We start from the raw sequence: 16,112 nt of genomic DNA on the forward strand, positions 1-16,112 counted from the left end.
TGTTTTCTTCAAAATAATAATTTACTACTACTACTAGAACACCATCTACTGCTACTACTACTACTACTAATAATAATAATAAGAAGAAATGTGTTTGAATCAATGCAGCTTATTAACATAAAAGGTATCGATTTTCCCACTTTATTTAATAAATGTTCAAGGTGCATGTGAAAAGGGATCATCATGACAGTAGCCTATAAAACAATAAAGTTAAACAAAAACTTAAATATAGAAAGACGTTTATAAACTATACATCACATCTACAGTAATACATCTTATATTTGTTCACATGTCATGCCAGTGTATTTAAGTATTGACAGAATTTTATTCTATTTCTTTATTTACTGCAATAATTAGGAAGTGATGAACATCCGCTTTGAAAGAAAAAACATTTTGTATTCCTCTAACCTATTTACATTTCGTTTGATACCTCCGTGAGCCTACCATAATGCGAAGATATGCAGAAAAAAGGTAATTTAGGTGTATCGGATCAGAATAAAGTAGGCCTCTTTACTTGACAGTTCAAGGCCTACTAGTTGGCGAAACGGTGGATGACGAAAAAGTGAACACCCACCTACCCGGAAGCAGAATATGGATTTGTTTTGAGTTTGATCAGCTATCTACCTAGCCAGTTGTAGTTGTAGTAGATGTATCGTGTCAGGATATAACGTACTGACACAATTCATGCATACGAGAGTCGAAACGCTAAATGTATTTACTTAGTAAAGACTGACTATTTTCCGTTTTATTATCATCATTCCGTTTCTGAAATTGTGATATTTACGATCATCTGTCAACTTCAACCTGGCAGCACATTTCAAGTAACGTTACTGTTAGCAAACTAGCTAACTAGCTAGCCGCGCAACGTCAACATATCCATGGTCTCTCGATAATATTTTGCCATATGAAGGTATGTACCGTAACAAACGATCGTTACAAATGACAGGGGAATCGTGAAACATTTTCCGACTTAGTTGGGATTGAAAGGTTCTTTCTGGGAGAAGGATGGACTGCACGGCGCTGGAACTTGATGCAGTGAAATTCGCCAAATCTGCTGTTTTGTTCGACCAAAAAGGAAAGTATAATGAAGCAGCGTTCTATTACAAGGTAAGACATGTATAGTATCCATATAGAGTTATGTGAAGTATGTCTCGCTGTACTATAGCAACTAATTAGTTGTATATTTGTGAATCAATATACGCCCATATTATGTAAGTGTGTGGCATTACAGAATGATCCTGTCATTTTCAGGAAGCGGCCCAAGCACTCATATACGCTGGTATGGCTGGATCTAAGCTGGAAAACATACAGGATAAGGTGAACGAGTACCTGGACAGAGTGCAAGCTCTGCATAATGCAGGTCAGTCAGTCCATCTAACTGTCACTTTGGCTCTATACACACATAGTAGTCACGTGCCAGTGGTTGTTTGTTTGTTTGCTTGTTCTTGTTTGTTAGGTATAATATTGTATTGGCCAACATGCTGTGACACCCATGCTTACAAATACATGCTTAGACTACTTTATGCGCACTAAGTGTGAAAGTGAAAAGTGAGATGGCCACCTCCCACCTGTAAGTCATATTTTCCGTGACTTGCAGAACTGCTTCCAGTAAGTATCACAAAAGCTGCAGTTTGAGAGTGGGTGTGACTTGCTAAAGTCTAAAGTAGGCCGAATGGCCACGGCATAATTGGGAGTATCCTGTACTTGCCACAAGCAGTCACCTTAAACTTCCACTATATTCTCTTTTGTCCACCTGCTATATGAGAAGTGAGAAAGTCGGGCAAAATAATCCAGTTTGCTCCTCTCATTCAACATAGATACATCAGTATAGACACAGTGAGGGCTTACATGAACAAGCATGGGACAAATTTAAATTATCTGGATGTTTACAATAAATTGCAGAGCAATTTTCACAGTTACAGTGGTGACTTGCAGTATCTTTTAAACCCCATTTTAGCCTCTGTGCAAATGTTGATTTAAACTTTTTTCTTAGCACCTGCCACATGTTGGGACAAGATCGTTGTTTGACCTAAAATCTTTTTTTGTCTTCTGAGTATATGTACCCTTGAGCAGTAAATATTGTCAACCAGAATATCCTGTTTCTCTTCAGTTTGTATGATTGGCATGATCATGCTCTGTAGTGTTGAAGACTTAAGGCTCATATCCACTCTGACTTAAAATCATAATGAATCATGATCATGTACAACAACATAAAATCAGAGTGTAGATCTGCCAGCTTCTTCCATTGTAAGAACGATGTTTCACCTGTTACCTTCCTGTTTAACAGGTATGCAGCAGTAAACCCTTGTTTCACTATCATTCTTTTGAACATAGTTTAGGAGATGGCCATCATTACATTTACATGATCTTGTGCCTCAGGAATCATTGTCTGATCCTAATCAGCATACAATGAAGGCATACAAGATATAGAGTATTTTATCTATAGGAGATTTGTATTTATTGATTGATTGATTGATTATGTATTTATTGATTGATGATTTATTAATTTATTACACAACTTTTGATTGTTCTATGGCCTTAGTTCACCTGACCTGTTTCTTCCCATCCCCCTTTCAGTCCAAGCACAGAGCAGTGACCCCCTGAAGTCAAAGCACCAGCTGGATCTGGAGCGGGCCTACTTCCTGGTCACGCAGGCCTTCGAGGAGGATGAGAAGGAGAACACTGATGAGGCCATTGAGCTCTACACCCAGGCTGTGGAGCTCTGTATCCAAGCGGTGGGTAGACTACTATAGAGTTCCATGTGACAGGGAAACATACTGTCACATACATACTCAGCCCCAGACACAGTAAGCTAACATCACGTTCAGGCCTCAGGTTTAAAAATAATTCTGATTCTTTTAATCATTTTTTTTTTAATCTCAAGCTACCCAGTCAGCTTACTCTTTTAATCACAACCTCTTTATTTATTGTGTGCTCTGTACTATATGCATGGCTGGTTATTCATGTCAGTGCCAAGACAGGCCTGAATCACACATTGAATATTGCTTTTCCAACCTCCATGTGCACTGCACTGTTGAGGTTGGTCTCTCAATCTTTCCAAATCTTCGTATTTCTTTTGAAATCGTATAAGGTTAGCGAATAAGGATCCACTGTTTTTTGCTCAAGTCTCCTGTAGCCACATCTTTGGTAGGTTAACAGGTGTTTTAACCTGCCCTTCAGATGCAAGGTAGACCTTCTTGACAGGTCTATGCTGCTGCTGTAATCAGAAACGCTCCTCTGGATGTGTGGGTGTCTGTGTGTGTGTGTGTGTGTGTGTGTGTGTGTGTGTGTGTGTGTGTGTGTGTGTGTGTGTGTGTGCGTGCGTGTATGCACTGATTCCTCTGCTCTGTCCTTTCTCCCACAGTCCAGTGAGACATCTGACCAGGCTCTACAGGCTAAACTGAAGCAGCTGGCTCGACAGGCGCTAGAGAGGTGAGAGGCAGGTGGCGATCTCATCAACACTGTACCATTTTCTCTCTCGGCCCCTGAAGTGGTTCCATATCCACAACTGAAAGCCAGGTTGTCTTAACCAAAAAGTAACATCTTAGACCGTTAAGATCAACGTTTGATGTTGTGAGCTTCACAGCTGACTATTTGAAGTTACAGAATAATACAGGCATTACAACCGACATGTGACCACTGTTCTCACCAGTATATCTATACGCTTGCTGAGTTTCTCTCCACTCTCTGCTGCCTCTTTGTGACACTGGCTCCATGTCCTCACAGAGCAGAGGGGCTGAAAGAGGCCCTCACCAAAGTTGCTGCCCAGGAGAAGCCCTCCTCAGCTGCCCCCAAACCTAGTGGTCCGGTGAGGCAGTTTCTGCCCCTGGGCCCAGACTTCTCCCTGCACGACCGGCCGCAGCCAGTGAGAGCAGTCCAGTCCAGTGAGCCTCAGGGGCAGCGCTACACTTCAGAGGAGATAGAGGTGCTGAGGTGAGATGCATGGAGCCTCTGGTATCGTGTGTGTGTGTGTGTGTGTGTGTGTGTGTGTGTGTCTGAGTGAAGGGGGAGAGAGGGTGAGCATGTGAGCATGTGCTGTTTTTTCACCTCTTTGCTCATCTTAACAGGAGCACCTCCAAGATCAATGGGATCGCGTATGTGCCATTTATGAGTGTGGACCTGAGGGAGCGCTTTGCCTTTCCTGTTCCTTTCTCGTGAGTCAGCGCTCAGTTTGCCTCCTGGAACTCTAGATCTGTCGCATTAAAATAAATGAAAATGTTGTCTCTCTGCCATAGGGATTCGTGTGGTAAACTGGCTTTGTCTCTGTCTGCCATAGGGATAAGTGCGGTAAACTGGCTTTGTCACCCAAGCAGTCTGCTATCTTTTCTCGCTGGGTTCGTCCAGATGAAATGTGCAACAACCCCACCATGATATTCACTGTGTCCAGTTTCAGTATCAAACAGGTCGGTTCCCCATTGAGAGATCAGCCAGGGGGATTTCTGTTTAAATGAGCTTGTCATAATTTAACATAGTTTCATTTTTGTCTTTTTTTACATTTATTGTCATCTCTAACTCATTGTGTTGTGTGTTTTCTTCGTCTCCAGACGGTAGTGTCTGACTGTTCATTTGTGGCCTCATTGGCCATCAGTGCAGCTTATGAAAGACGCTACAACAAGAAACTCATCACAAGGTAATGCTGCCACAGACTCTGTCTTCACCCTCCCCTCTCCAGCTTTATCTCTAGCTTATCTAGTTCATCCGTTTTCATAGCTTTGCTAAGTTCCAACTTCCCACTGCTTTGACCAAAAATAGAGAGTGTAGTAGGGTGACTCACGTTTGTAAGAGTTTGTGTGTGTTCTGTGTGTTGTGACACTGGACTATTGACGACTACTGACCACCCTGCTGTGTCTCCTCGTGTTGGCAGCATCATCTACCCTCAGAACAGGAAAGGACAGCCAGAGTATAATCCGTGTGGGAAGTACATGGTGAAGCTGCACATAAACGGTGTGCCTAGAAAGGTAGGTTCACTTTTTCTGCCATACTTTTGAACATGTACAGGATAGGTCATTTTGGTAATGTTGTGACCTGTCAGATCTAGGTTCACCAGGCAACTGTTGTAACCTTCCACTCCAGAGCTATTTACTTAACCGATCTTCTCTTTTTCCTGCAGTCCTTAGCAGTCTGCTAGTACACAACACAATTCCTACTCGATACATTACTGACCTGCTGTTGAGTGGTTTCATGCACGTTTTTTGTATCAAAGTGGAATGTAGTATTTGGAGAGTGCCTGCCAAGGAAATAACAGTGGGTTTTTTACCACATACTAAATTCACTCAATAAATCACTTCATTGCAAACAATGTTTCAGGCAATTTAATCACTTCATCATGAAGGTCATGTTGACAACTTAATTAAGGGAATGCAGCTGTGCAGGTACTTCCTGTACATATTGTTACCCTTTAATTGACTCAACTTAGAGTTAGATATGTATGCAGCCAGCCTTTCCTCTGAGAAGTGGTGGCAGGTAGATCCTTCCTATTTAACACTAGTTTACCACTAAGTAAAAATAGTCTACACTTTATAAAAGTGAAACTATGCAACATTAAAAGTACTTTTTTTGTCAGTTTAATTCAAGCCAGGCTCATCCTGATCACATTACAAACAGCTGTAGTCACCTACATTTCCTCCCCTTTTTATAGGAAGCTCTGACTGCCAAAACACTGTAACAGGTTTTGAAGCCTTACACTATGGCAGTGTCACTGTGGATTAAAGTGAGATGTTTGACTAGAGCTCAAGAAAGCTGTTGAGATTGAGTGCCAACACCGCAAAGACACCCAGCGTGTGGACTAGTTATGAACCGTCACCCCGCTCCTTCGTCCAACTGTCCTTGTCTTTGTCTTCTGACACCTGGCTCATCAACAGTAGAGATGCATCTAATGTCTCAGAGACGGTCAGAAAATGGACCAAACTCAGTGGTGATGGCACAAGACTGAGGACGTCACCAGACTCTGAACAGACATGGCAACCCTCTTTGTTAGATTTCTGGTGTTAATTTAAAACTTGTAGCCTTTCGGTGAATTGGAACATTAACAGTTTCTTACACACAATCTTGGTTAACAGTGTATCCTCATGTTACGGCCCTCGACAGAGAGTCGTCTTTGTGCAGTACATTGAATTGTACCTACAGTAGGTGTCTATGATTAGTACGCGCCCCCCCCCCCTAATTGTGAACATGATTGTCCGTTTCCTCAGGTCATCATTGATGACTACCTGCCAGTGGACCGTCATGGAGAGCTGCTGTGCTCCTACTCCAGCAATAGGAATGAGCTGTGGGTCTCCCTCATAGAGAAGGCCTACATGAAGGTCATGGGAGGATACGACTTCCCCGGCTCCAACTCTGTGAGTTTTATTCCTTAAGCCCTTTCCATTCGTGTCAGGCCTATTTGAAGTACACGCCTCTAGGGCTCAGGACGGACAGCCTCCCCTTGGGGCTCCATAAAGTTTGTAGCATGTTGCTCATTCCCCTCTTGGCCAGTGCTTTGTTTTGAAAGCATCAGCACTGTGATATACATTTGTGGCGGTGGTGGGATTGTTTGCCATGATTCTTTCTCCCTCTGTGTCCTCCAGAATATTGATCTGCACGCGCTCACTGGCTGGATTCCAGAGCGCATGGCCATGCATTCAGACAATCAGTCCTTCAGCAAGGATGACACATTCCGCATGCTGTTTCAGAGGTGAGATCTCAACACTGGGCCCACACACACACACACACACACACATATATATATATATGTTGCATGCACAAACATCCAACACATCCATCCATACACACTGACTCAAAAGCACACATACAAAGGCTCATGTGTCATGCTCAATTTGGGGGGGAAATCTTCAAATTCCAAGTGGCGAAGGCAGGATAAATTCAGATAAACTCTCTCTGATCTTTCTCCCCCTTACTCTGTCCATTGTCTCATCACGTTTGGACAGGTTTCATAGAGGTGATGTCCTCATCACCACGGCAACTGGGGTGATGACGGAGGAAGAGGGGGATAAGTGGGGATTGGTACCCACTCATGCCTACGCTGTTCTAGAGATCAGGGAATACAAGGTAAGCTGTATGGGGTCAAAGTTCTATACCTGCTCTGTACTTCACATGAAAAAGAATACATAGTCAGAGTTTTGACTGTGAGTCATGAAATCCATAGTTGTGTTAATTTTTATAGTGTTTTATCCCTATTAGTAACAGATGTGCAGTAAAAGACATTTTTAACATCCCCAAGAGGGTTTTCTGAGGCCGTAGAAATCAATAACAGTAAAAACATGAATAGCATAATAAAGAAGTACAATGACTTGATGAAAGATGATCATGCAATCCTTCCCATCCTCTGAAGACTTTTTGAAGTTTTATTTACTTACTCTGTCCTTCCATTTCCTTGGAATTGGGTGTTGTTGTTACATTTAATTGTTTAATGTTGTCCGCTTCGATTTACTCTGTTACATCTGGAGCATCTGGAAATGAATGTAAGAACATCTTGCCTTTCTTCTCTCTCTTCATTCGTTGACTCTCCGTGCATTCATTTTTTGCCTGCTGCAGGGAAAACGGTTCCTGCAACTCAAGAACCCATGGAGCCACCTCAGGTGGAAAGGCCGCTACAGCGAAAGGGACGAGAAGAACTGGACCCCCGACCTCCTCAAGTACCTCAACTTTGACCCCAAAATGGCACAGAAGTTTGACAATGGTAAGAAAACATGCCAGTGTGTTTACATTGATGGGTTTGCTTTCACCTCACAAACTGCCAGATAGCTTGTAGAGAAAGGATCCACTAGAGTAAGTCTGTTACGTAACTGTTGCGTTCTACATGTTGTTGAACTGGCTGCCTGTGCAACAGGTGTGTTCTGGATTATATGGGAGGATCTGTGTCAGTATTACGATGTCATCTACATGAGCTGGAACCCTGCGCTCTTTAAGGAGTCTTCATGCATTCACAGGTAAGTCATCTTTCTTTTCAGTAATAACTTTTTTTATATATATTTTTTTAATGTTTAATTATTTATATTATTGTTTATTGTCATATTCTTAGTGCTGTAAACATTAACACACCTGAATTGTGTTATTATTTCTGTCACGTAATGGTGTATATGTGCGTGGGGGGAGTGCGCGTGTGTGTTTGTGTATATTTATATACTTTGTAGGTTTTTGGTCTTTTTAGCTTGTCCTGAGTTTATTACAGACATGAGATTGTGTCATTTAGATAGTACCACTGGTGTTATAACCTTGCCTTGTAAGGATGAAGTTTTCATCTTGCACAAGCAAACTATGAGCTGATACTGATCTGTTTGTGCCTGCTTGTTTCACTCTGCAGTAGCTGGGATGCAAAGCAGGGTCCAGTGAAGGATGCCTACAGCCTCGCCAACAACCCGCAATACAAACTGGAGGTCCAGTGTCCACAAGGGGGAGCTCCAGTGTGGGTGCTGCTCACCAGACACATCACAGACAAGGTTGGTGCTGCTCACCAGACACATCACAGACAAGGTTGGTGCTGCTCACCAGACACATCACAGACAAGGTTGGTGAGCAGGCAGCATGAGAAGACCTGATTGATGGTCCCATGACATGCCCTCTTCCAGTGTGTGATGTAACGCTGCATATGGAAGGCAAATGTGTATATATATATATATATATATATATATATATAAATCTCCTTGAATGTACGTAATAAATCTCCACTGAAATGCCCGATAAAGTCTATGTGGTATGTTACTGTGTCACAGTAAAAGTGGAAAAAAACGGCAATGTTTCTTTTTCATATTTTGGTCTGCCCTGATGTAATTAAGCTCTGTCTTTCATTTTTCATCCTTCAGGATGACTTTGCGCAGAATCGGGAGTTCATTACCTTAGTAGTTTACAAGACGGATGGAAAGAAGGTGTATTACCCTTGTGAGTAGGAGCCTAAGAGGAAGTGGTATCCTGGAGATAAACACACGTGTTTAAATAACTGGTATCATTATATCCTGCTTTAAGGATGTACAGTGTTTATAGTGTACGTGTCCATTACACAGAGGTGTCTAATTCACACCCAGAATGGTAACGCCCTTTGATTTTTAAAGTGTTAGGATCATTTTTTCCTGCATTTTGGGTAATAAACCTTATCCCTCGTTTAACACCTTCTCTTTTTTACAACACTAGTAAGGTGTGAGCTCACACTGTTCTCTGTGTGCCCTTACAGCGGACCCGCCTCCCTTTATTGATGGCATCCGCATCAACAGTCCTCACTATCTGACCAAGATCAAGCTGACCAATCCTGGCACTCACACCTTTACACTGGTGGTATCCCAATACGAGAAGCAGAACACTATCAACTACACGCTACGCGTGAGTGTGTCTTTGTTTTTATTTGTGTGCTTAGAATTGCAGTTATATTATAGTGTGTGTGTGTGTGTGTGTGTGTGTGTGTGTGTGTGTGTGTGTGTGTGTGTGTGTGTGTGTGTTTGCTTTTGAAGCTCACCTAACAGAAAGGTAGATTGTTTACCGTGGACCGGCATTATAAGCATTATTGCATCTTATATCTAGTTATAAGGTTAAAGAATGACGAGTTTCTTACTCGACTGTCACAAAGTTTTGGAGAGAAGAATCAAACAAGAAAAGTTTTAAAATTTAGTTTGATGTGTTTTTAGTTGGTGTGTTCAAATTCTTACAGAAATAATTGCAAATAGGCTCTCGGGAATACTGGAAAAATCCAATTATCTAAAAAGGAAACAAAAGATTACAAGTCTAGGCGTGTCCTTGGTGTCGAGACTCGCTCTCCCTGGAGGTGCTGTGCTTGGCTCCACCGCTGTGCCAAGTTCTCCAGAGAACTTTTTCCTGTCAGAAAGTCTATCTGCCCCTAACTGCCATTTCTGAGAGATTTTACTCTCCACCCGTTCCAGCTCAAAAAGTCTTTGTTTCAATTTTTTTAATCAAATATGGGATTTCCTTCGCTGCCTACACAAAGTGCCTTTGCTTCACATCTTATTTTAGTTACATGACAAACATTTAGTAAAATCATTTAAACACCAAACATGAAAATGAAAAAAATATAACAGCCAAATCTTGAATTCAACCAAACCATACACATTCTTACTTGATGAGTTAAACAACATTGTCGGTTTATCTTTGTTTCTTAAGTGCTTTTGTAAATCATCTGATTCTTGTAAGTTCTCTCATAAGACATTTGATTATTAACAGATTGCATTGAAGTCTATCACATTACTATTAGTAATAAGTTCTGTAATTACACAGTTCTACCCGATATGTTTTAATACATATCAGTTATTAAGCTTTTACCACACTTCTTTCCCCTTTGCACTCTTGCTTATCTAGTTCATCAATCATTTCTGTGCACATGTTGAATTCAGATTAATCGACTGGGCTATCAAAACAAAGCACATTTTCCGGCGGTTTCTCTGTGTCTGCTTCGCGTGTGCGGGATGTGGGCTGTTGGATGCAGCCACTGGCTGGCTTCCTGTGGAGTAAAACTGACTTCCATTATAACTGCCTGCAGCCTATTTCGCTTTTTCTGATTGCACTGTGTTTCTCTTTTAACGCTATTTCGCCTTACTCTTCTCCAACCATCGTTTATCTCTCACCGACGTAAGGTCAAACAGTGTTCGACTCCGCAACACTCTGACACCGAATTTGGAGCCCAGGCTTTAAGACAATGCGTATGCTTATATAAACAGTGCGTCTGAGATCGTGAGGAGTTTAAGGGCTGACACGCTGAAATGTAATGTGATGCATGGATTTGAGATTTGGCTGCTTGAAATCGTTCCATAGGGTAATGTACTGTAAAAGGCAGAGGAGAAAGGAATGAAACGGAGGGATGGTGGAGGGACGATGGAGGGATGAAAGAGCTGAGGAGGAGCCCCATATCCCTCCATCGTCCCTCCTGGCTGTGTTGACCAGAAAGCCATGGGTGCTGCCTACATCTGACAGCACCCCAGCAGCATGATAAATATTACATCAAACACTTCTGTCCGGACTTCTGACATCGTATTTATGCCCTGGTGCTGTGCTTGTGTGTTTGTGGTTGGGTTGTGTGCATGTGTGTGTGTGTTCATGTGTGTGTGCTCATTCAGTCGTGAAGTCTTTGAAGGAGTTCTCAGAGCCTCAACACATCTGCCCGACGGCCGCCTGGTTTCCGTTCCAAAATTCTCAGGAACACCAGGAGTGGGAAAACATGTGCAGCACTTATGGGACCTTTTGCCATCGTGTTGTTCTTGAGTCTTCAAGGACCTCTCATAAGTACTCAAAAACAAGTGTTGCTCAAGTGTTGCTCAAGTGTTGCTCAGTAAGTGTGAGCAGCAATGTAGGCACTCTAGTCAATGTTTCGGGCATTAGAGAATAATCACACCTAAACTCTTCCGCAGGTGTACTCTGTGTGCAAGTTTAATTTCTCCAAAATCCCAACGCCCTTCACGAACACCAAAAGGGTAAGTCTCAACCCCCCTTCTCTGAGCACGTGGTTCAGGCTTGGTTCAGCTTGGGTCCATCAGGCTCGGCGTGAACTAAGAGCTTCTGCTGTTTTCCTCAGCTCAACGGCCAATGGAAGGGGATCAGCGCGGGAGGCTGTGGGAACTACAAGGAGTCGTACAAGCACAACCCCATCTACCAGTTCAATGTGGACAAGGCCGGACCACTGCTCATAGAGCTGAGAGGGTCCAGGTGAGACTCTCAATGCAGTGCTGCCTCTTGGCCATAAGAGGGCACTATTTATCTGGTTTTAACATCCGACACTTTCTAGCTGGAGACAGGACGCAATGCACCAACCAAAGTCTATCACATAGTGCCATGTCTGCTGTCTCATGTCTAATCACTGTATCATAGAAATGAGGATTAGATTAGATTATTCGATTACTATGTCTTTAAACATTTAATGGGAGACTAAAACATGACTACCTTAAATGTGTAGCTGCCCTATATGTGTGGATTTTTCAGTAACAGCTGTGCTATTAGACATGAGTCACACAAGTGCATGTGGCAACCCAAAAACGCTCAGTGTTACTCCTCAAACGCTGAGATGACTCGGCCCGCGCCTTACGGTTTGTTCAGAGTATCTCTCTGTGTCTCTCCTCTCTGTCACTACACTCACTCCTCCTCTTCCTCCTTCTTCTTCTCTTGCTCCCTCTGTATCCTGTGCTGGTACCACCTCTATCTCCAGCTGTCACTTATTTGTTTGTACCTTTTTGTGTATGTCTGGTTGTTTCTGTCTTAGCGTGAGTTGCCATTGTCTGCCAAGCAGGGACTCTTGTTCATACTGTTCTGTTGTGTGTTTGTGTTTGTGTTGGGGGGGGCTTTGTGACGCACAGCCCTTAAGTGTGATTGATTGTGTCGGGTCTGTCCTCAGGCAGTACAGCGTGGGCTTTGAGGTCCTGACCGTGTCTACTGTCGGAGAGCCGGGACCCGCAGGCTTCCAGCGCAAGAGCAGTGGAGACTACCGGTAAAGGCCTACCTTCTGACTTAAGCACCTGTGTGTCAAGGCAGGAATGACAGGAAGAACTCGTGGCAAGCACAGCGGTCAAGATGGATAGTGTAGTGTCATGTAGGTCAGGACTCTTCTCTCTTCAGCACACTGAAGAAATCCCAAACTGAAGGCCTGCAAGTGAAAATGTTACCCTTTCATTGCTGTTCTTGAGAGACTTAGACATGGCAGAATCTCCCTGTTCTCATATACCTCAACTGATCCATTTCATCAGCATCATTTTAGGCTATGTGTTGTCTGTGTTGCAGCTCTTAATACAGACTGTGTGGTTAATGTGCCAAGGAATGCATTTCAGGAACAACTAGCTTGTGTACAGCATGTCCCTGAATGTGTGTAGCATGTGTGTGTGTGTGGTCAGGCTTTTGATGAGTATGCTTTTTGACATTGAGCCTTGGCCAAGCCAGACCACGGCAGTGCAGAGTCACTCTGTTCAGTGTTTCTTGTAATACACAGCAGCTTTCAGTCTGCTCTGAATGTGTGCCTGTTTCTGTTTGTCAGGTTTCTGTTCAGCATGTTGTTTCAGTCAGGGGCAGATATTCAATTCCACTGGCGACTTTAAAGTTGCACATGAAAGAGTCCCTGTTGGGCTCCTCTCTCATGTCATTTCTACACGCACTATTTACAAAGCAGTCAGTCTGTTGTCGAGTGGACTGGTTTTTATTTGTTGTCAGTGGCACACTTGTCTTTTATTGGTAACACAGGGAACAAGCCAGCTAATAGCTAACAGATGTTTATATCATACTGTTGTTTTCTCCATTCATCATCCATATCCTTTTTCAGTACAGTGAAAACATGGACCTCATAAGTACTCTTAGGAAACTAAACCTATGTAAACCTCAATATTTGTGCTGAGCTTTACCAATTACACCATTTTAGTTTTCTCCTCAGACCCAACAGTAAGCCCATGGCTCTTGCCTCAATCAGATCCCCCATTACCTTTTAGTATCAACATCAACACTGCAGTCCCTTTTCCTTGCCCTTCTGTTTGACACGTGTCCATCCCTTGCAGGTGTGGTTTCTGTTACCTGGAGCTGGAGCACGTCCCTGCTGGCCTCTATAACGTCATCCCCACCACCTTCCTTGCCAAGCAGGAGGGCCCTTTCTTCCTGGATTTCAGCAGCGCCACACCGCTCCGGGTGTCCCAGCTGCAGTGAGGGACGAGAGGGGGATTCGAGAATCCACGGCTGGGTAAAGACATCTCCAGATGTCACCTCAAACGGGTGTCTTCCCTTCCTCGTGTGACTGTTAAAAAATGGTATGGCCATTTACTCAAGATTGATATGGACTGAAACTGAGGACATGAAGATGATTCGGTTGGAGGCTGCCTCTTTCATCATGACCTGTGATGTGAGCTTGCCTATCTCAACAATTACTTTTTTATGAACAGATGAGGCCTCCTTTGACATCCTTTGGTCAGCCTTGCGGCAAACTATTTATTCAGTTGTGGGTGCACACACACACATACACACACATACACACACATACACACACAGGCACACACACACACATACACACACATACACACACACACACATACACACACACAAGACTGCACTTTTGACAAGGAAATAAATGAAACCGTGTGAGAAACGATGCGATGAGCACTTGACCCAAACGACGACAATGATATTTATTCTCAGGAGACTGCATCCTTGACAGGGATGTCTTATGTAATCTTTTACGATGATGTCTTCTGGCCACCAGAGCAGCAACAGTGAGGGATCAGACTGGCTGCCTGGTGCCTGTGAAGGGTGCACACTTCCTCTAAGGGCTTTACCACCTGACTCCTCTCACCGCACTGCACTAGGAGGCAGCCGTACGTCTGTTCTCTGACACCAAGGGGAGGAAGGGGGGGGGGGCACTCTGGTGCATCCTCAAATGCATCCATGTTCTGCATCCATGTTTCCGCTCGCTCAGCTCATACAATTCCTCTAGATTTTAGACCTGCACACTTCTACGAGTACAGGAATATCTGTGGCAAATTTTCCATGAAGGTTTCAGATAAATCTATTGCCAAATAAGTAATATATACATAAGTGAAGCTATACGATATTCTTCTGGTACTGTGTTGCATATTTGGCTTCATCAGGCCTTTCAAGACGACTGTTTGTTTTGTGTGAAGGCTCAGCTATGTGCATCATCAGCAATACACACTGTACATCACAAGCTGTTTTTGTCAGCCAGCATAAAGCAAATATACACAGTTATACCCTCCTGCCAATGTTCCCTTATTTTCTCAAGTTGATCATTGCAGTATGTTCATTATTCACTAAACTAAGAATAAAGATGTTGTATATTAACTAACAGACTTGAGTGTAGGGAAAAATCACTAATGTGTTGTGAAAGTTGAAGCAAATCCAGCACAAGAGGCTCCAGCTGCTCTTCAAAAACAAGCCTGCTTTTCAAAGCGCTTAACAAGTGCTTGGCCAGGCTGCTTGTCAGTGCCACACAGTCCTAATGAAAGTCACAGGACGTAGTCAAAACAACAACATCAACGGCTGAGACTGAGTGAGTATGTGTGTGTGTGGGGAGAGGGAGAGAGAGAGACAGACAGAGAGAGAGAGAGACAGAGAGAGAAATAGGCCTGGAATCAAGACAGGGCCCTTTCACTTGTATGAGCCCAAAGAGTGCTGTCTCAGCTTCTGCAGCCTTCACCTGATTAGACACACTTTGATCCAGGCACATTTAAAAAGTGTTTACGTTGAGGAGTAACTGAATTACGAAGTGCCAGAGATCACTTCAGAATTCAGAGGTTGCTTTCTCTTGGTTACTGATATTTTCCACACTTCCAGCACGAGACAATCCATCCATCCTCTGTCAATGTACTATATGTTACTATTACTATAATGTGAACTATATGGAATGTGGGTGTGTTATGTTCTGTGAGTATTACTGCATGACGCTAGGTGGGGACTTGACAGCAGAATTGGCTCCAGTCTGTGCGTCTGCGCTTGTGCTCCCCATCACTCAGCACTAATGTCAAACCTCACTGCTGTCCATGGTTCCTAGCATCAGCAACCAGAGCCGGTGTGTCTGATTAATCATTGAAGGAATTTATAACGAAGGTGCCGAGTTCATCAGCAAGTCTTTTATACCATCAGCTGGTTGTTAACGAGGTCAGTGCACTGCAGTGAACACTTCACATTTATTATTTTATTTCCATTTGAAAATGCTTACACAGGCTGTGGAAAAGAAAACCAAAAAACAGTTTGAGAAGGTTGTAGCAGAAACAAAACACTGACAAAAAATACTGGAATGAGGGATTCTACCTTGTGTATGTTTATAACCCTCCATGTAGACTACACACAGAGTAACACATGAAGAGACCCATTTAACATGACAGTGACACAAAGTGCACAGAAGTATACAAAGCCATACTACGGGTCAACAGAACCCAGATCGTAGCTGATTTATAGGACTGGTGTGGTGTGGATCCCCACTCGATAAGGGTTCGATTCACTCCACTAAAGTCAGCTACTGTCTGGGAACAAGGCCACAGAAAACACCACACAGTCTGCTGTCTGTCGCTAGTCTAGACACTCTAAACTGGCTCTAAGACCAGCAGAGGCAGCTGTACAATAGAAAGCTTGATAGTGAAACAACGTTTCTTCGTCATGGTCATTCCCTAAACAGTGCGTTACACTTCCCCCATTGT

The 16,112-nt window shown here is 43.2% G+C and overlaps 1 protein-coding gene across 1 annotated transcript; it reads left to right on the plus strand.

Moving 5' to 3' along the window:
• The first annotated feature begins 578 nt into the window (after positions 1-578).
• Positions 579-14,763, plus strand: capn7 (calpain 7). The gene is made up of 21 exons (XM_031576443.2): positions 579-1,107; positions 1,252-1,360; positions 2,578-2,735; positions 3,365-3,432; positions 3,727-3,933; positions 4,068-4,154; positions 4,277-4,403; positions 4,545-4,630; positions 4,865-4,958; positions 6,192-6,338; positions 6,567-6,673; positions 6,927-7,047; positions 7,534-7,678; positions 7,829-7,928; positions 8,303-8,438; positions 8,802-8,877; positions 9,167-9,312; positions 11,346-11,408; positions 11,510-11,640; positions 12,323-12,415; positions 13,467-14,763. The coding sequence occupies exons 1-21, from the start codon at positions 1,006-1,008 to the stop codon at positions 13,609-13,611; spliced, it is 2,448 nt and encodes an 815-aa protein (XP_031432303.1). The 5' UTR covers positions 579-1,005; the 3' UTR covers positions 13,612-14,763.
• The last annotated feature ends 1,349 nt before the right edge of the window (positions 14,764-16,112 follow it).

The sequence above is a fragment of the Clupea harengus genome, chromosome 11 (genome assembly GCF_900700415.2).
Source record: "Clupea harengus chromosome 11, Ch_v2.0.2, whole genome shotgun sequence".
NCBI lineage: Eukaryota > Metazoa > Chordata > Actinopteri > Clupeiformes > Clupeidae > Clupea > Clupea harengus.